Source organism: Odocoileus virginianus, chromosome 16 (genome assembly GCF_023699985.2).
Source record: "Odocoileus virginianus isolate 20LAN1187 ecotype Illinois chromosome 16, Ovbor_1.2, whole genome shotgun sequence".
NCBI lineage: Eukaryota > Metazoa > Chordata > Mammalia > Artiodactyla > Cervidae > Odocoileus > Odocoileus virginianus.
The window spans coordinates 60,277,181-60,298,041 of NC_069689.1; the positions used below are offsets into that span (position 1 = coordinate 60,277,181).

The window sequence follows — 20,861 nt, forward strand, 5'->3', positions numbered from 1 at the left end:
AGCCTTACAAGAAGGAAAAGGGGATTAAGAGTAAGATCAAGTTAGAAGACAAACCACTAATAAGACGGTGGCTAGAGTTCACCATTTTTTTTTTTTTTTCCAGGCTTCCTACTTCCTACAACTCGAGTTCACCATTTTTAAAGGGTGAAGGGAAAGCGAGGCCATTAGAATTAGCACTTACAGGGGCACTAGTGGCCTTTAGAGGAGCACAGTGCCTAAAACTGCTCTAAGCGGGGGTACAATCTCCTTCTGCAATGAGAAACCGAAGACTTAAAATTCAAGTGCCTCGCAAATTCATTTTTCCTAAAATACAATGAATCACAGAATTTTAGAATTGGAAGAGTGCTTACTGATCATCTAATCCCTGTTTTATGACTGAGGAAAGTGAATTATAGCACAAGTTTCAAGGAAGACACAGACCAAGCCCAGAGCAACTACCCAGTCCCGGCCGCGGGGCACACGAATCTGCTATATACAGCCCCTTCCACCTCCCCCCAATAAACTGTGGAAGTGCCTGTCCAGAACTAAACATGATACGTTGAGAGTAGAGGCTTTATTTACAATGATACTCAAAGAGGATTTAGCAAAAGATCCTCCTTATCTTACTAGCAGGGGCTGTACTTCATAAACAAAAAAGAAACTTCCTGGGGGAAGAAGGTGAACTCTCTCCTCAGATAGGTTCTCTAGATCCTAAGTAAGTTCCCTGCTCCCCAGCTCTTAGGAGGGTAGTTGGTAGACATTTTCTTAGCAGCTGGGAGTCAGACTCCTGCATCCCACTGAGGAACACGTCCAGGGAAGACATCAACACTGGCAGGGAAAACTTCAGGCTTTCACCTCACTCATGGCCTCCATGAGGCGGGCACTGTTGGTGACTGCTGTTGTCAGAAAAATGAACCTGTACCCTAAGGAGTAAAAGCACCACCGAACGTGACCGAGGGCAGATTTGAGCCCCTGACACCAGCCATGTGGGGCCCCTCCAGGTCCACAGCCTGGGCTGGGTCAGAGCACCAGTCTGTAGTCACAGGTACACCAGCACCACGCTCTCGGGCCCAGCAACTTGCCACACTGGGTGGAACCAGGCTCCCTGCTATTCAGCCCCCAGCAAGATGGCAGCAGGTAGTACCCAGAGGCCTCTAAAGAAGCCTTCCTGAGGTCTGCCCTTGGCCCCCCAGATCCCATGGAGGCCTGTTCTCACCTTTCTCTCTGCCCAGGAACCGGAGGGCTGAGATCTCAGAGAACGTGCAGCCACCCAAGAACACCACCAAGATGAGACGCAGGGACTCACTGGAGGCCTTGTCATCCTTGGTCATGTCTGCAAAGACCGGACCAGACTCAGCTCTTCACTGGCCATGCAGGCTCGTACTGGGCAGTGCATCAGGCCCTCCCCTTGTTCCACCCGCCCCCACTGGGCAAGGAAGGCCATGCACCTGTGAAGGCCAGCTCACTGCAGTTGAGCAGCCGCACCACTTCGTCCAGGCCCTGCCAGCCCCGTCGCTCTAGCACCTGGGAAGGCACAAGCACTAGGTTCAAGTCCAGCCGTAGCCAGACTGTCACGTTCCTTGCTAGTTGCTCAGGTAGTTACAAGCTGGGCCAGGCCAGGCTGGGCTCTGAGCTCTGACCCAGGCCAGGGACTAAGAGAAAGCAGAAAGCATGAAATATGAATGGGAGGGGGCCACGTTCTCACCTGCTCGATGATTCTGCAGCTGAGGGGCACGTACGCACCGCTGAACACGTACGCCATGTCACGCGGCACTTTCAGGTCATACTCGCCATCCACGCGTGGGATCTGGAGGGTAAAGGGGAATGCAGGAGGCAAGTGGCAACTCAGCCTTCCAGTCCTTTACAGAGTCAGAGGAAAGTGGTATATCCCCAAGAGCTGTTCTTACTTCAACTAAAGGGAGAAGCAGCAATAGCCTTGCGGGGGCGGGGGGTGGGGAAGACTCCATAATCAAAGACAGAAGCTGTTCAGTACCTGCCAGTTCTGCTGAATGAGGGCCCATGTGCCCTGGCAACAGTGCCCCTTTGTGACCCTCCAGCAGCGACATGGGACACGCCTGTCACTGAAGCAGCACTTGGCACATTCTGATACTCGTAGGTGTGTGTTACATGTTTACTAAATGAATGAACCTTTGTGTTTTGTCTCATTATTAAATTAAGCTCATGCTATAATGCTACCGAACAAAAGAATCTTCTTTTTTTCCTTTAATTTTTAGTTTTTGGCTGCATTTTGATAGCATGTGGACACTTAGCTCTCCAACCAGGGACTGAACCCGCACCTCCGCTTTATTTATTTTTTTTTTTCATTTATTTTTATTAGTTGGAGGCTAATTACTTTACATCATTACAGTAGTTTTTGTCATACATTGAAATGAATTAGCTGTGGATTTACATGTATTCCCCATCCCAGTCCCCCCTCCCACCTCCCTCTCCACCCGATCCCTCTGGGTCTTCCCGGTCCACCAGGCCCGAGCACTTGTCTCATGCATCCAACCTGGGCTGGTGATCTGTTAGACCCTAGATAATACACATGTTTCAATGCTGTTCTCTTGAAGCATCCCACCCTCACCTTCTCCCAGAGTCCACAAGTCTGTTCTATACATTTGAGTCTCTTTTTCTGTTTTGCATATAGGGTTATCGTTACCATCTTTCTAAAGTCCATATATATGTGTTAGTATACTGTAATGGTCTTTATCTTTCTGGCTTACTTCGCTCTGTATAATGGGCTCCAGTTTCATTCATCTCATTAGAACTGATTCAAATGAATTCTTTTTAATGGCTGAGTAATGCACCTCCGCTTTAGAAGCATGGAGTCTGAACCACTGAACCACCAGGGAAGTCCCCAAACAAAAGGATCTTTATAAAAGCAAAGTAACAGAAAGCGTTTTGTGGGCTCAAGTACTCCACAAAGGACTGAACCCACTGCATCCCCTACCCACTCCTGATCCACATACCAAGTTCAGCTTCTTGCTGATGGCTCGGAAATTGCTTCTCTTGGCCAGGGAACTGAAGGCATCAGTAATCTTTCCTGGGAAAGAAATTTGTGCCGGGTTTTATCTAAGGTTTATGGATTAACGATGCTGTGTGGGTGATACCATTCAGGAAGTGACAGGACCGCCTATCCTCAAAGAGCAGGACCTATCACATCTGAAGACCCTCCTTAAAGCTGATCACCTACACCTACAGCCAATCACCTGAAACTGATCAAGACATTCACTGCCTTTCTCTCCTCACCCAGTCTTCCTCCTTCTATAGGGGACCAACTCTCTACTAAATGCAATCCATAGGGTGATCTACAGTTTACTGCTTAAGTGTGTGGCCTTTGGAGTCAAACCGGACTGACTGAGGGGCCCTGAACAAGTCACTTAACCTCCCTCTGCCTTGGTTTCCTCATGTGTAAAATGGAAATAATACAACTTATCGTGAAGAAGGTTTGGGAGGATTACATGAGAAAGTATATCTAAAAGGCTTAGCACATCAGTGTTCACTAACTTGAAGCTGTTCTAACAAGAAAGCAGGAGTGGCGGTAAGGACAGTGACAGTAAGAATCACCTTCTCCTTCCCCAGCTCATTCTCCCCTTGCCCAGAGTGCTCCACCTGTTGAGAGATGAGGCACCGAGGACCAGGGAGGGCAGACGGGGCTGCCTGCACTCCCTCTCACCTGCGGCCTTGTCCGTCACCAGCTTGCTCACTTTACTCTCCACGGCTGTGAGGGTGTCTCCCGGGGCCTGCTCTGTTAGGAGCCCAGCTCGCCGCAGGTTGGAGAAGGTCAGCAGGTGCTCGGGGCCATAGCTCTGAACAAAATGCAATTCAGCTCTCTACCAAGCATCCACCAAGGGCCTAGCCCTGTGAGGTGATACGGAGGTGGGGGAGAGGAGGATTATGTGGTCTGTGTCCTGAAAAGCCCACACTTGTTTGTGGGGAAGAATTTATTTTTTTTCAATCGGGGGATAAGTGCTTCACAGTGCTGTGCTGGGGAAGTCACATTAGAAATAACCAAACGCCAAACAATAAAAGCAGCATGAAACAATTAACACAGAAAATTATGGATGGAAGGAGGTGGGGAAGGCTTCACAGAAGAGGCAGAACTTGAGAAGGACTTGGAAGGAAAGCTGTATAGATGCGGCACAAGGAGCTAAAGGGAGGGAGAGTCCAAGGGCAAGAACTCACCACTGGTTCCAACAGCTGAACTGTTCAAATTCCCTCCCACACTAGCCACATAAAGCAGGGAGCAGAGTGAAATGAGGGTGGTGGGAAGGGTGTCTGTGCTGAGAGGGAGGCCGCATGGCAACAGAAGGGTGACCAGGGCCGGAAAGGAGCTATTTCTTCAACTCTTTCAAAAATGTCCACCAAATTCCCTCGAGAACACATTCTCCTGGCCTTACCTGCAGGTACTGGGTTTTCAGGGATCGGTAATCCTTGGGGATCAAACCTGAGGGTAAGAAAAGTAAAGGTTTAGGAGCCAGTTGAGGTGTCCTAATGTGTACAGCCAAACCCACCAACCAACAAACCCTCCTCCCCGCAGAAAAAAAAACCAAACCCTAATGAGAAGGAAGGAGTTGGACTTCATGTTAACTTTGCATCCTATGCAGTCAATTCTAAATTGACTCCTGAACTGAAGCCTGCTTTTTGAAAGATAAAGCCTGGATCTGAGGGTTCCAAGGAAGAGCCCTGGAGAAGGGACACTGATGAATGCCAATCTCATCCATGGGGGGTGGGGGAGGGGAACGCAAGCACGGGGAGAAGGGCCTTCCTGTGCGTGTGTTTCCCTGGCTAGGGGCCAGTCCTCCCGGGAACTGCTTAATAGCAAGTGAGGGATGGGAGAGGCGTCCACATGAGTTACCAAAGTGCAACAGGGAACTTAGATGTAAGAGGAAATGGGCTTCCAACTACAATAAGGGGGATTTAGAATAAGCAAATGACTTCTCTGGGTAAAAAGTAACCTTAAAGAATATTTGCTGAGACTTCCCTGGTGGTCCAGCAGTTAGGAATCCACCTGCCAATGCAGGGGGCACGTGCTAAGCCCATGTGCCACAACAAGAGAACCCTGAAGCAACAAAGACCCAGTGCAGCCAAAAATAAACAAATTAAAATAATAATAATGATATTTTTAAACTGGAAGACTTCAACACTCAGAACAAGTTGCCATGAAGAGTTCAGAATCCGAGCTTCTAAAATGCTTATGAAATTGGTTTTTCCTGAACTGTATCTTAATTATGAAATCGTGTTGAGGGTAGGAGGCCAGATAGAATAACGAGAGACATGTTGCTCAGCTCTGCCCTTTACAGTCCTATGATGGGACAGGCCTTACTGCAGAGAAGAGAACTAGATGCAGATGTTCTTAGAGCTGGCACGATAAATTACCTTAATGACCTGGGGGTGTTTCACCCCAAACAAAAACCTACTTTATTACAGGGGAAAGAATCCATGAGATTACAGGGGAATGAATGTTTTGTCTGTTAGGACATTTCTCTTTCTTTCAAAATGACTTTTTCTGTCCCTAAGGTACAGCTCTTCAACCTTTGGTCCCTGGGACTCACCATTCTCCGTGATGGACAAAAGGCACATAAGACGGAGGCTTTCTATGGGTGACACCTGCACAGGAAGAAAGAGTCACGGAGAATTCACGTTTCATAACACACGTTCTCTCTTCTTCCCTCTGCTTGAGCCCCGCCTCACCTGCCGGTCGATGTGCTCTTCAATGTAGTTGGTGCTCTCCCGGATGTTGAACCCCTCCAGTAGCGCTGCAAGGAATCAGAGGAGAACCTGTTACTGGGGGAGTGGCTCAGCTTGTTGCCATCTATGCTAATGAGCGTCTGTCTCCCCATCTCTTTCTCCATCCTTTTGGGGGGGATTAAGGGGCCCCCAGGACTTCTAGCAGGAACCAGCATTCCACATGGCCACCATCAGCTGGAAAGTGCCAAAGAACATGTTTTCAGGGCGGGCTGGGGCTGGGAGTCCAGGAAGCAGAAGCAGGAGAGACAGCCAAGTCACCATGCTCAGTCTTGATGAGCTCCTGGAAGTCCTGCTTGGTTTTCTTCTTCATGATGGATTCACAGGCCCCGATATCTGCAGATGGGACAATAGGGGAGCAGACACATTCCTGTTTATGGAAGGAGGTCGCTTTACTGTCCAGGAGAATAAAAACTTCTTCAGGCAAAGGGCAGGAGCCCTTCTTCCCATTTCAGAACAAATAAGAGCACTATTTGGGACTTCCTTGGTGGTCCAGTGGCTAACATTCCCAATGCAGGGGGCACAGGTTCGATCCCTGGTCAACTAGGTCCCACGTGCCACAACTAAGGCCCAGTGCAGCCAAATAAATAATTTTTTAAAAAAGCAACCAGAAACACTGATATTATTAAAATAATTTTTTTTTTAAAAGCACTATTTGATAGATGAACGGGATCTCCTCCCAGAGGCAGAGCTCCCCTGCAGCCCTCCCCTCACCCTGGCCTCAAGCTGAAACGTACGGAGGCTCAGCAGGCGGTGCTCCTGTTTCAGTCCCTTGAGCTCCTGAGACACGAAGTTCTTCATCTGCTTGATGTCCATGCCTCTCCGGCGCTGTGGGGATGTGCCCGAGAGGTCAGGCCTTCTGCCCTCACACGGGAGTGACCACTGCCCTCCCGCAGGTCCCACCCCCCGCTGCGGTAGCATCAGGGAGGCAGCAGCCTGGGGAGCCGCCGAGGGAACAGACAGAGGCCCCGGGCGGGAGCCTCACGTCATACTGGGCCTGCAGGTTCCGGGCCTTCTGGCTCAGGAAGCCGAAGACATTGGAGAAGTGCTCGTTCCGAATCTCATTAAACACCTGTGGGGGAAATGCGGCAGGAACAGATGACTGCACAGACTTGGACCCCCCGTCTTCCTGCCTGCTCGGCGCAGTGACAGCACAGGGCGCACACTCAGCGGATCTAGCAGAGAAGGCTGAGCCGGTTTCGATAAGGATGTGTCCGATCCCTGCTGTGCGCCCTGGGGTACCCTCTCAGCTGGCAGGGTGGCCTTCTCGCTGAGACTCGGCCTCCCCTCCCAGCACCAGGGCCCCCAGCCTCGTGGTGGCAGCAGCCTGGGAAATCGTCTGCGGGCACCTGTGTGCTCACCTTGTCCTCGGCATTGAGCAGCACCTTCAGGCTCTTGTCAGAGGATGTGACTTCTGGGCCAAAGTCAACACTCCCTTTGAGAGCAGAGGGGATAGCTCTGAGGATCTCCAACGAAGCCTTCCTTCCCCACCCTTTTCTGAATTGCCATGAAAGGTCTCCCCAGGACTTCCCCGGCAGTCCTGGCAGTTAGGACTCTGGAGGGGCCTGGGTTCACTCTCTGGTCAGGCAACTAAGATCCCACAAGCAGGGCAAAAAAAAAAAAAAAAATGAGTTAAAGGTCCCCCAAACTATTTGGGGGCTTCCCTAGTGCCCCATGGAGTAGGAGATGGCTACCCACTCCAGTATCCTTGCCTGGAAAATTCCTTGGACAGAGGAGCCTGGTGGGCTACAGCCCATGGGGTCTCAAAGAGTCGGACACGACTGAGCACACAGCGGTGGCTCAGTGGTAAAGAATCCACCTGCCAATGCAGGAGATGCAGGTTTGATCCCTGATCCAGGATTCCCTGGAAGAGGAAATGGCAACCCACTCCAGAATTCTTGCTTGGGAAATCCCATGGACAGAGGAGCCTGGTGGGCTACAGTCCACGCGGTCATAAAGGAGTCGGACTTTGCAATAAAACCACAACAAACCATTTGGAAGCCAGCATTTCACTCTGAGCCTGAGTCTCCCCCACAAGTCCTCCCCTGGGGAGGCCCAAGGACTCGAGCACATCTCTGTCTCGCCGAGATGCCACTTACCACACTTGATGCGGAAAGTGTCATCCACCAGGCCCTCATAAACCACCTGGGAGCAAAGTGCCGTCACAAAGTCCATGTCTGAAATCGAGATCCCCAACCGTGAGGGTCTTCCTTAACTTAGCCTACCACCGAATTAGCTCAGTATCCATGGGGCCCAAGTGCCCACGCCGCCCCGGTCAATGCTGGCATTCACAGACCCCACTGGAGGATTCCAACTGTGCCACCGCGTCTGCTATATTTGTAATATTCCTGTGTCTTCTCAGGTGCACGGAAGAGAGGAGTGCTGAGCACAGCTCACCTCTGTCCAAGAGAAAGATATGTCCAATTTCTGGCCTTCGGCCCTTGGTTTCACCATCCTCCTCCTCTTCCAGTCTCTTCCACAGTTCATACGACATCTGCTAGGGCCCAACACGTCCTCAGTCTTGAGTCCAGGTCCCTTCTGCAGCCCCACACCTACAGAACCCAACCCGTTCCATGCAATCCTTCTCCTTGACCCCAAGGAAGAGCTCATTATAACATGATTACCTCTTCTACTCCATCTGCTCCCATCCCTCCCCATCCTTCCCCAGAGCAATGAAGGAGTCTCGTTGCCCTCAAATATTTAGGAATGCCACCCAGGGGTATCCTACTGTTCTGTTAGCCACATGAGTTCTCTGCTCTGGGGACCTCTTCTGGAGCAACAAAAGCCTCTACATCACATCACAGATGCCCTCAAATAATCCTTAGTGGGCAGAAAATGGGTGAAAAATGGGCTATCTGGGCAACATAACTGCTCACCTTGGCACACCTGCCAATTCCATAGCAGTTGGGGAAGGGTCCATAGAGGGTGCTGAGGAGGTGCAAAGCTTGTGCCAGAGTGTTGATCCAACGCTGATCTCCTTCCTGAAGGGACCACGTGGGCCACAAAGCTATAGATCAACCTGACAGATTCATCTGGAAAGGGGCAAGGCCTAGAAGCCCCGGAGCAGAAGGGCAGGGTTTTGGCAATGCCCAGAGGGTTCATTTTCATTGGCCCCAAAGGAAGCCTCATGAATATCAGTCAGCAGCATTCCACCTCCAAATCAGTATCACTTGTGATACATGAGATGAGCTGGAAGAAGGTTGAATCCAGAGCCCACAGGACCCCATGTTTGTCCCCACTCCTTGATGTCAAGACCCAAGTGCCTTGCACTCACCAAGAAGTAGTCCCTGAAAAACTCTGGTAGTTCCATGCTCAACAGATCCACATCAAGAGGCAAGAGAGAGAAGGCCCATTCGTCACAGCTCACATCTGTGGGTACAGAGAGTGTCAGCCTTCCTGCCTAAGACACATGGCTCCACATGAAGAGGGAAGGTCCACCGCAGTCATGCAAGACTTCCCAAGGGCCTGCCCCACTGCCTCAGGTACCACACTCAGCACGGGATGCTCAGAGATGAGTAAGATACAGTCTCTGCCCGGAAGGGGCTCACAGGCTGATAAGGAGAGGACGTGTGTTTGTGACAGCCTGTAATACAATGTGGTAAGTGGTGTGTTTCCATTAGAGTGCTGACCAAAAATGCCGATGAAACATTTACTCATCTATGCATCATCTGACAGTACTGACTGAAAGCTGTGTATGTACAGGCACTAGGCTACTGGGGACACGCTCCTGACTTCTGGAGCTTACAGTGAAGTGGGAGGGTGCACAGCAGACAAACGGGACTCCAGTTGCAGGCTCCAAAGAAGAAACATCAACCTAAGAGCACAAACAGCTCACGGATCTAACCGCAACTGGGGATACAGGAAAGACTTCCCTGAAGAAGTGACATTTAGGCCTAGAATTAGAGTGTGATTCAGGCAGGCAAGCTGCAGGGTGAGGAATATTTTAGGCAAGGGGAACAGATGTGTGAAGTCCCCATGGCTGGAGGGTGGTGACTCAGGAGAGCGGAGCACACATGAGTCTAAAGGGCAGGAAGGGGCCAGACCACGGAGGTGCAGGAGGCCACACTGAGGGTTCTGGGCTGTATTCTGAGCAGGATTTCCAGCAGGAAGGACTGGGGACCAGGTCTGTGTTGCACACGAGGAGGGAAGGCACACTGTTTCCTTGTGGGGGTCTTGGGAGGGAAGAAGAGAGCACGGGTGGTTTCCAACTACATCCCCAGGACCCCTTCCTTACTCTCCCACTAGTGGCCTAACCTGGGGTCCTTCTTCGCACTCTAAGGACACTCTCCTCCTGCCAGGCCAACAGGAATGAGACAGAGAGTGAAAAGGAGGAGATACGGCAGGGGGACAACCCTCAGGGCCTGCTCCCACACATCCTCCCCCTTTCCACTCACACCCGTCTCCTCTCACCTCCATAGACGCCCTCTTCCTCAAGCACCATCTCACATGCGTAAAACTGAAAGACCAAGGGAAGCTGGTTAGTAACCCCCTTCTCTGTTCTTTCCACTTCTCTGGATTCCTCTGTGGTCACTGATGATGACCACAGTTACTGAATCCAGGGAAAAAGACAAGAGAACCCAGACTCTTAGAGCTAGAACGGACCACTGGAATCATCTGGCCTAACACTATGTTTCCTTTCCATCCATTTTATCTATTTATTAAGTCAATTGCTCTTTTCTTCCTGATTGACTAGAAAAGCTTTACGAAGGAGAGGGTATTCAGCTGTCATGGAAGGGTGAGTCCGGCAGGTAGAGCTTGGAAGCAGGGCGTGACAGTGCTACAGAAACAGAGGAAGAGGAGCAGGTGGAGGTCAAGAGCAGTGGGGCGGAGAGGGGAGGGATGGAGCTCTGGTTAGGACACGTCCATGAGACCTCTGCAGACACCTGGGGGAGGTCTGGACAGACAGCCTTGGGGTTCATGGCACCTACATTACATTTAATGTAGTTTATTCAAAAGAACACAGAGAAGAGAGCTAAGGACAGGACTCTAGGGAACCAAAATTAAGAGTGTACAGTCCAAGACCTTCCAGAGAAGGTTAAGAAAGAATACACAGAGGCAGGAACAGAGAAACGAGCACCTCTAAATAGCACCTCTAAAGGCAGAGGTTTAAGGAAGAATGGGCAGCCGTATCCAACGCCAGAGATGTTAGGTAGAAGAGCCCGACACAGACATCACTGGGTTTGTGAAGAATTATCTGCTACCACTGCTTCTGCTTCCTCACACCCACCTTCATCTTTTTAATCTAGATGCCCTAGATCTCTGTGGTCAAATCCAGTGATGTCTCTGTCAGGCTCCCAATGCAGGGAGCCCAGGTTCGATCCCTGGTCAAGGATCTAGATCCCATATGCATCAACTAAAGATGCAGCATGCCACAACCAAGACCCTGCCCAGCCAAATAAATAAAAACTGAAATCCTGTAGGCCTATTTTTAATTCTAACTAATGAGATTCCTTTGCCCACTTGGAAAACTGTCAATCTTCATAATTAACAGAGGGAGCTCAGGAAGAAAGAGATCTCCTCTTCCCTTAAAGCCACTAAAGAAGAGACTGTCCTGTGATGGAAAATCAGGTCAAAGAATTTGCTTAGATAGGGTGTTAGAAAGAAAAAAATTCATTAAAATCTCAGTTTTGTTTTTCTGTGTGTTATGGAGGCTTGCAGCATTATTTGAAACTGTTACCAACCTGTTCTCTTCCCTATCTAAACAAATCTGTCCTTGGAAGTATAACTGGAAAAAAAGGGTTCTGCAAGACTCCAAAAACTAGAAATTACTGCTATAGCTCCTTTCAGTTCAGTTCAGTCGCTCAATCGTGTCCAACTCTTTGCGACCCCATGAATCACAGCACGCCAGGCCTCCCTGTCCATCACCAACTCCCGGAGTTTACTCAAACTCATGCCCATCGAGTTGGTGATGCCATTCAGCCATCTCATCCTCTGTCATCCCCTTCTCCTCCTGCCCCCAAGCCCTCCCAGCATCAGGGTCTTTTCCAATGAGTCAACTCTTCGCATGAGGTGGCCAAAGTATTGGAGTTTCAGCTTCAGCATCAGTCCTTCAATGAACACTCAGGACTGATCTCCTTTAGGATGGACTGGTTGGATCTCCTTGCAGTCCAAGGGACTCTCAAGAGTCTTCTCCAATACCATTAAAAAGTAACCTGTAATCCTGATTGGTTATTTTACTCAATAATTTTCTTGCCCTAGTAATAATGTTATATCTCATATATTTATATTCCTAAACAGGATAGCTTCCTAGGTGGCACAGTGGTAAAAGAATCCACCTGAAATGCAAAAGACATAGGAGATTCAAGTTCGATCCCTGGGTCGGGAAGATCCCCTGGAGGAAGGCATGGCAACCCACTCTAGTATTCTCGCTTGGAGAATGCCATGGTCAGAGGAGCCTGGAGGGCTACAGTCCATGGGCGCACAGAGAGTCAGACACGACCAAGCATACACACACTCACATGTAGAGGCCACCTCTCACCACTGTACAATCTGTATTTGGGGTAATTTGATAGGAGACTCTCTGCTACATTAATAAAAAGACAATGGCAGGTATTTTGTTCAGTCACACAGAATTCGCTTAGAAGGAGATACAGCTGTTGGTCCCTTACCCCGTCCCAGTCTCCCACGCTCTTCTACCTTATCTCACTCCCACATGGGTCCAAACTCACCTTCTGAGGACTGAAGATCACTTTGTATTTCCGAGTTCGGCCAGCCACTTTGTCAGCATTGACGAGACCTACAGACAGAAGGGATGCAGCGCAGAAAGCCATGGGCCTTATGTTAGACTAGAAGCAAGGAAGTGAAGAGCCTCGATGAGGGGCATGGCCAACACGAACAATTCTGTTCTTATGGCCGTGGCCCTCAGACGTTCCCACCCTCCCCCGGGCCTTAGTGACAGTGAACGCTGTGACACACTCACTGGCAATGTACCGCATATTCTTGATGCGAGGTCTGACCAGGAAGCACAACCTATGGGAGAGAAGGGGGAAAAATTCCTAGTGAAGAAAAATCATGAAGTTGGTGATAGTAATGCCAACTCTTCCACCATGTGCTACAGTTCTCACCCCGGCCAAAGCCATGCCAGCTTTCTTGGCTGACTCACCACAGAAGACTCCCCTCAGTAAAGCAGGTATAGGTACAGAAGAACCTATTTGCAGGGCAGGAACAGAGATGCAGAGGTAGAGAACAGACTTGTGGCCATCGCAGGGGAAGGAGAGGGTAGGAAAAGCTGAGAGAGGAGCATCGAAATATATCCACTACCACATGTAAAAGATAGCTAGTAGGAAGCTGCTGAATAACACAGGGAGCTCAGTCCGGTGATCTGTGACAACCCAGAGGGGTGGGATGGGGTGGGGGACAGGAGGGAGGTTCAAGAGGGAGGGGACATAGGTATACTTGAGGCTGATTCACGCTGTTGTACGGCAGAAACCAAAACAACATTGTAAAGCAATTATCCTCCAATTAAAAATCATAAAGCAGGTATATTGTGATGAGCTGGGGGTACTTATTGGCCTTATGGTGGACCCAGAAGTTTCTGCTCTCAAATAATTTACAGTTTATTGGGCAAAATAAGACACACCTATGCATGGAGTACATTAACAAGTATTCAAAAATAATAAGAGGAAGTATATGACATAATGTTTTTCTCCATGTATCTAGGGGGGGTTTTTCCTCTGAGGGTGTACGTGACTTAAATTGAGAAATATTGAAAATAAAAACAAACGCCAGACAAATGCCAGGCAGCATGTGACTGAGTGCCAGGTGAACAGGACAAACACTGAGCTCCATGCAAATCCAGGGGAGGAGACAATCACCCCGGGGTGGCGACTCTGGCGTGGCTCTGTGGAGGAGGCGGGGCTAGGCTCTGAGGCTAGGTGTCTGTCACGAGAACGGCGAGGAGGTTTGTGCATAGAGCGGGGAAACACGTGAAAGTGCATCAGGTAAGAGGGGATGTGCAAGAGGCCAGGCTGGAAAGAAGGTGAAAGGCCTTCTGGGAGACAGCTTTGGAATCTATGATGAGCAATGCAGACCTTAGTGGGTAAGTAAGGGAAGGCTTGAAGGTTCTGGAGATCACAAGGAAATTATTTGTGAAAGACTAATCAATGTGGTAGGAGGGTGCGTCCCTGATAGCTCAGTTGATAAAGAATCTGCCTGCAATGCAGGAGACCCTGGTTCAACTCCTGGGTCGGGAAGATCCTCTGGAGAAAGGATAGGTTACCCACTCCAGTATTCTTGGGCTTCCCTTGTGGCTCAGCTGGTAAAGAATTCACCTGCAATGCAGGAGACCTGGGTTCAATCCCTGGGTTGGGAAGATACCCACTCCAGTATTCTGGCCTGGAGAATTCCAAGGACCGTACAGTCCATGGGGTTGCAAAGAGTCGGACATGACTGAGCAACTTTTTCACTTTCTTTTCAATCAATGTGGTTAGAACTGGTAGATTGGGTTAGAGAGAGAAGAGGACCAGGGAGGGAGAAACTGCAGACAAGGAGACCAATTAGAAGGCTAAAGCATAACTAGGGATGAAACTGTAAAAGTGCAGGGAAGTGAATGTTTTGCTATCACAAACGTCATGGGGTAGATCTCAGCCCAGGACGGATCAAAGGCACACACGCAGGGCCCCCCTCCAGCCCGGAGCAGAGCCCGAGGCTCCCGGACTCACTGTTCACTGGAGCTGAAAGCCGGCTTCTTCTCCACTTTGTACAGCTTGTCTACTTCGTGCTGCTACAGACAGGGATCAAAGGAGACAACGGAAGTAAGTGTGCCTGGGAACCTGAAGCCTGATGCAAAGACAGGGGGCTTCTGAAAGGGCTTCCTCCTATTTACACTAACTCTAGGAGTCAAAAGGCCTCCCTAACAACCATTCCACTGAACCTTCCTTAAACTGTCAGTAGAAAAATCAACAATTTAAATAATTTAAAAACAATACGAAGAGGATCATTTCCCCCCCCCCCCCCCCCCCGCTCCAGTCCACTCAACTCTGCCATCCTATAGTTACCCTAGAAGGGTAGTCACTCCTCAGTAATTTGTATTATTCATCAAAAGAAAAACTGCTTAATGAGGAAAGAGGGGCCTGATCCACCTGGGAAAGGGAGCAAGGTACCTTTAGGATGGAGACATTGGCGATTCGATCCAAAGGGCTCATGAGATCTGCCTCAATGAACAAGTCTTTCTTTCCTGGAAGCTGAAGGAGACACAGTATCTTGGCTCACTCTCAGGTCACACATGCCCCTCAGTCATCCATTTAATAGAAGTCTCTGAGCTGGGGACTTCCTGGTGGCACAGTGGATAGGAATCCACCTGCCCATGCAGGCTACATGAGTTTGATTCCTGGTTCAAGAAGATTCCACATGCCATGGAACAACTAAGCCCGTGTGCCACAACTACTGAAGCCTGCATGCCTTAGAGCCCATGATTTGCAACAAAAAAAGTCACCACGATGAGAAGCCCATGCACTGCAACCAAGAGGAGTCCCCGCTTGCCACAACTAGAGAAAGCCCCAGGAGCAGCAACAAAGACCCAGCACAGCCACAAGCCAATAAAGAAAATTATTAAAAAAAAAAAAAAACAAACTCTGAGTTCTTTGGAAAGGCACTAGACCTCACCTAACCCAGCATCTTATTTATTGTCTATATCCACAGTTGACATTTCTCTACATATTCACCTATTTTTGTCTTCTATTCATTATTGGTTCTAGTGGAAAGGTATTTCATCTTTTTTTATGGCCACGCAGCATGTGGGATCCTAGTTCCCTGCTCAGGGATCCAATCCATGCCCCCTGCACTGAAGCTCAGAGTCTTAACCACTGGACTGCCTGGGAAGTCCCTCACCTTCTTTCTAAGGTCACATCCTTGTCACTCAACCCTCCTGCTCGCCTGTGACCCTGTTCTATATCACTGCTCCTCTGTTCCACTGCCTCCTCCTCTACACCTCCTGATAAACCAACTGATCTCCTGCTGAACGAAGCCAAGCAAAACAAAACTGCACTGTGTATCCTGCAACCCCACAACTAACTGCCAAATATCTCTTCAAATGGCATTTTACTTCTAATTACAAAAAGAACCAATGTTCAAGGCAGAAAACTTAACCCAGGACAGTCCTCATCCTCCCACCCACTTCCTGCTTCACCATTCCCGATGCTGCTCTCTCATTTGTCCAGAGGAAGGAGAGGTCACACTTAGCAGAAAAGAGGGTGAAGTCATTGAAAGCTTCCTGTCAACATGACTTTGACAGATGGGTAGGCTGTAGGCAGTGACAGATCAAGATGACAGTTCAGCCAAGGCCAGGGAAAGCTAACAGGCTGAATGGTGAGGGCAGTTCAGTTTGTCTGATGGGTAAGGTGCATGTAGGCAGTGGTCCTCAACCAGGACTGATTTTGCACTTCAGGGGCTATCTGGCAAAGTCTGGAGACATTTAGGTTGTCCCACCTTGGGCCAAGGGGTGTTACTGACATCTGGTGTTACTGGTAGAGGTTAGGGATGCTGCTAAATATCCTACAATGCACAGGACAATCCCACCACAAAGAATTAACCAGCCCAAAATGTCAGTGTCGCCAAGGTTGAGAAATCTTGGATGTCGGGGAATGGTGGGAAACAAGACTGAAACATTCACAGGGATCGGGGATAAACCTTCAGTAGCTACTTAATGCCTACTGTGTAATTTTTCATCCCTCTCTTCCATGTATTACATGCCTTGTCCTTTCCTGGGTCTTCAACTTTGCTCCCACCAGTACATCTGCCTGGAATACCCTCTTCCATCTCCAAGGAAAGTATGATTATCTTCACACTCCAGTCCTCGAAACTCCTAAATTACTCCAGCTAGAAATGACTGTTTCATGCACCCTAGCTGTCACTCATTTACCACAGGATACCCTATGTATGGTAATTTGTATTTCATATGGCTCCCAGTAATGCTATGAATAGATCAGGAAGTAAGATCCCTAAGGACAAAGTTGTTTTAACCCTGTTTCCATCCCCAGTGATGCCTGACACTAGTGGTGTCTCCCTGGCCCGTATTAAAAAAAAAAAAAAAAAGGATTTCCAATAACTCTGGCCAGGTCGTCCCAAGAAGCTCTTACTGCTCTCTGATTTTTCTCCGTGAGTGCTTCATTTTGGATCTGCCACAGAAGCTCCAAGGACCAAGGCAAGCTCAAGCGAACTCAGTAAGAAAGAACTAGGCATCCAATGAGTGCTAAACTGCTGATGCAGTAAAGGCCCCCGACATGGCGGGCACTGACCTGCTCCAGCAGGTAGATGAGTTGGTCTCGGGCCAGCCTCTTGAGCATGGAGAAGTCAGGCAGCTCTGGGGCGTCCGGTCGATGGGGAAAAGCCATGGCGGCGGTCACCTGAGCCACAGGGTGGAAGAAGGGGGACGCCCTCCGCTCCGAGGTGGCCGGCAGCGGCCCGGGTAAGTGCAGGATGGCTCTCCTTCAGGTAAGGGCACAGAACCCGAAAGAGACCCCCCAAGGGGCCCTCGCTCGTCAGCCACACTGGAGGAATGAATGGCCGGCCACCTCTCGGCCAGACAGCTGCAGCCAAAGGGACCCTGCTTCAGGCCAGCAGCCACTGTATCCCGCCCCGCCCCTCCCGGTCCACTTCGCCCGTCCGCAGGATTCTGGTCTACACCTGCAGAGATACCAAAGAGAGGGGCGGCTTCCTAGACCTCCCGGAAGTCCCGCACTCTCGAGCACCACTCAGGGTACCCGGAAAAGGACGGCGTCCTGGAAGGGACATTTGAAAACGCGCGGTAACGCGTCAACGTTCCAGTTTCTTCCCGGACCAGAGGCGAGTGTTCCTGTGATAAAACGATTTTACCTTAAACTAACTTTGAAGGGTATACCCAATTCTCCTAGCTCACGCAAGGAAGCGTTGGGCACTTGCTCCATTTTCAGAACTTCGTGAAATGGACGAAACCAACTTGGAATCCGGAGGGCCCTGATCACCAGGGATCTTGGCTGTCGATCACATCTGCTCCACAAAGTTAGCGGCGAGCTTTGAGCTTCCAGCTTCTGACCTGCCTGAGGCTAGACGCCCGAGATGGAGGCGGGTGTGAAGGGAGAGAAGAACGCGTTAGGAGCCAATGGAAGCTGAGTCTCACCGCTGTGACCTTTCAGTATCAGAGTTCTGACTCATTAATGCTTTTCGTGGGAAAACGGATAAACTGTGACATATTCATACAATAAAAATAAGTGAATAAATGAAAGAAGCCAGATACAAAAATGGCTTCTATACTATTTACAACAAGTTCTTGAACAGGAAAAACTATAGTGAAAATTTCAGAAAAGTAATTGAATTGGGGCAGATTAGGGAATTTCAGGGGTGATGATAAAAATCTATACCTACCTTGTTTGGGGTTTTTGTTTTTAAAAAGCTTATGAGAGACATTATAATGGACAGGTCTGGCTGACAATACCTGAACTCACTAATCAATCGTGACATCACAAACTCATCTCCTGGTGAGATGCATAGGAAGTACAAATTGAACCTGATCAAGCCTCAAGATCTAACTGCCAGTTCATAGGAAATACAGAAGGTAGTGGAAACATGATAAAAGACATCATAAGGATAAAATCAAGCATATCCAAAATGCACAAAATTTTATGGGTCAAATAACCTGTCAAATGACAAAGAGAAGAAAGTGGAAGGGGAAATCACTTTAAAATCAGACTTCTGGGACATGACACAATGCAATATTGCAATGTGTGGACTTTGTGTGGATCCTAATTCAAAGAAATCAACCAGAATATTATCAGGATATTAGCTGATAATAAGGAATTACTAAAACTTTCAAGGTACAGAAATGGTTCATATATCTTGTGTTAAAATGGAGTTCCTATCTCTGAGACACATACTGAAGTACTTACAGATGAAATAATTTGATGTCTCAAATTTGCTGTTTTTAATATTTATTTTTATTTATTTGGTTGCACCGGCTCTTAGTTGCAGCATGTGGGGTCTCTGACCTTTGATGAGGCATGCAGGATCTTTAGCTGTGGCATGTGGAAACTCTAGTTGCAATATGCATATTAACAAAGAAAGTTTGGCCATTTGCTAAATGCTGAAGCTGGGTGATGGGTACACAGGGGGTTGTTGCATCACAATATTCTGCTTTCAAATATTTGAAAACTTCAAAAACAGGACAGCACAAAACTTTTATGCTCATTGAGTGTTTTTTACTGAGCTTCCTCTCACCCCTCACCTTTAGTTAGAGCAAATCTCAGCTGCACAGAAAGGAAGAAGCTGCCCTTCACAGATGAGTGATATATACACCCTCCAGGTCACAGGGACTTTAGTCCCTTCTATCATGTTTGCTAGCCTCTTAAATCTGGCCCAAGTTGCTCTGAGTTGCCCACTCCGCCCACAGTCTCTTTCACTCCAGTTTGGGGATCTTGTCTTCTGTTGCCTCCGTGGAGGCACCTGTGCCGCCTCATGCAGCTCCCCCTCATCCAATGTGATGTGAAAGTCCTTTGTGTCCAGAACTAGGACTGACTGGGGAGAGGGCACCATGGAGTCCTCTGACCCATGCCCAAGGAATCCCCATCCCCCTGTCCAGCCTCCCAGCTTGGGCTGGGGCAGTGGGGGACCAGGGAGGAGAGGACGACAGTATCCCCAAACACCTCAGTGCCAGTGGGTGAAGATCCGAGACTCTGACCGTATAGAGCAGGGATGGGTCGACCGGTAGGAAATGTAGGCCTTCTTAACAGGCAAAGGTAAAAGGCTGGACTTTCTGCCATTGTGGATTGACTGATGGATTGGGTTTCCCAGGTGAGGCTAGTGGTAAAGAACCCACCTGCCAATGCAGGAGATCTAAGAGGCTTGGGTTGGATCCCTGGGTTGGGAAGATCCCCTGGAGGAGGGCATGGCAACCCACTCCAGTATTCTTGCCTGAAGAGTCCCCATGGACAGAAGAGCCTGGTGGGCTACAGCCCCCAGGGTCGCAGAGTTGGACACTGAATCAACTGAGTACACACCTGTTTCCCAGCCAGTTTTCATTCACTCATCCAATTCTGAAATCTTTGTTAGGGGGAATTCCCTGGAGGTACATGGTTAGGACTCCGTGTTTCCACTGGAGGGGACATGAGTTCAGTCCCTGGTCATAGAACTAAAATACCACTTGCCACTCAGCAAGAAAAAAAAATCCACCTCGGGTTGGAACTACAGCAATGAACACAGACAGGTCTCCTGCCCTTATGGGAATGGGGCAAGGAAGGTGATGACAAATAATACATTGCTGCTGCTGCTGCTAAATCACATCAGCTGTGTCCAACTCTATGTGACCCCATAGACGGCAGCCCACCAGGTTCCTCTGTCCCTGGGATTCTCCAGGCAAGAATACTGGAGTGGGTTGCCATTTCCTTCTCCAATGCATGAAAGTGAAAAGTGAAAGTGAAGTTGCTCAGTCGTGTCCAACTCTTCACGACCCCATGGACTGTAGCCTACCAGGCTCCTCTGTCCATGGGATTTTCCAGGCAAGGGTACTAGAGTGGGTAGCAATTGCTTTCTCCAATACATTACTAATACATTTCAAATACTGGGGAAAATTAAACAGGACTAGGGTGATTAGTGGAGAAGGAAATGGCAACCCACTCCAGTATTCTTGCCTGGAGAATCCCAGGGACGGGGGAGCCTGGTGGGCTGCTATCTATGGGGTCGAACAGAGTCGGACACGACTGAAGCGACTTAGCAGCAGCAGCAGCAGAGTGATTAGGGAAGACCTATGAAAGTAACATTTGACCTGAGACCTCAATGGTAAGGACCTAGCCAAATGAAAATCTGGTGACAACGAACTAGTAAGTGCAAAAGCCTAATATTAGCATTTACAATGGAGAACAAAAGATTTAAGCTAGTGAGCATTAGGATGCTAGGGGATGAGGTAAATGGAAAACGTATCTAAACTAGTAATAAAAGCTTCTATTGTTTTCATAATCCCCTGGGGAAAGGGCATAGTCAAATGATGTGCAGGAGTTAGAAATGCCTGTTTAAGCAGTCAAATAGCATCTTGCTGCTAGAAGGTTCTCATGGCAAATTATTTTTAAAATCATAAAAATACTTGTTTGTAAATTACTTGAAAGTGACAGAGCAGTGACAAGGGCCTTGTGTGCCCACTGCTCTTTACCAAAACCTGGATTCCCTAA

General features: G+C 48.9%; 1 protein-coding gene and 1 long non-coding RNA gene across 4 annotated transcripts; both read right to left on the reverse strand.

Annotated features, from left to right (window-relative positions):
* Positions 1–534: 534 nt before the first annotated feature.
* VPS33B (VPS33B late endosome and lysosome associated) lies at positions 535–17,774 on the reverse strand. 3 transcript variants are annotated; one of them, XM_020909329.2, is made up of 23 exons: positions 16,965–17,773; positions 14,832–14,912; positions 14,391–14,449; positions 12,650–12,699; positions 12,399–12,466; positions 10,141–10,186; positions 9,005–9,099; positions 8,607–8,711; positions 8,128–8,224; positions 7,830–7,907; positions 7,092–7,165; positions 6,716–6,802; positions 6,468–6,558; positions 5,992–6,066; positions 5,677–5,741; positions 5,538–5,592; positions 4,383–4,429; positions 3,659–3,791; positions 2,952–3,025; positions 1,685–1,786; positions 1,428–1,503; positions 1,196–1,312; positions 535–902 (listed from the first exon to the last, which is right to left on the reverse strand). In XM_020909329.2, the coding sequence occupies exons 1-23, from the start codon at positions 17,058–17,060 to the stop codon at positions 823–825; spliced, it is 1,851 nt and encodes a 616-aa protein (XP_020764988.2). In that variant the 5' UTR covers positions 17,061–17,773; the 3' UTR covers positions 535–822. The 3 variants fall into 3 exon arrangements, with proteins under 3 accessions (XP_020764988.2, XP_020764987.2, XP_070334431.1); XM_020909328.2 differs by having other exon boundaries at positions 14,391–14,452; positions 16,965–17,771; XM_070478330.1 differs by lacking the exon at positions 7,830–7,907 and having other exon boundaries at positions 14,391–14,452; positions 16,965–17,774.
* LOC139038759 (uncharacterized) lies at positions 2,190–2,940 on the reverse strand. The gene is made up of 2 exons (XR_011491917.1): positions 2,790–2,940; positions 2,190–2,276 (listed from the first exon to the last, which is right to left on the reverse strand). It is a non-coding gene; the product is annotated as an uncharacterized lncRNA (long non-coding RNA).
* Positions 17,775–20,861: the final 3,087 nt, after the last annotated feature.

Coding starts and splice junctions, on each gene's coding strand:
- VPS33B (XM_020909328.2), bottom strand. CDS start 17,060: ATGGCTTTTCCCCATCGACCGGACGCCCCAGAGCTGCCTGACTTCTCC. Junction 14,913..16,964: donor TCATCTACCTGCTGGAGCAG/GTCAGTGCCCGC, acceptor TGTCTCCTTCAG/CTTCCAGGAAAGAAAGACTT. Junction 6,559..6,715: donor ACCTGCAGGCCCAGTATGAC/GTGAGGCTCCCG, acceptor ACATCCCCACAG/CGCCGGAGAGGCATGGACAT.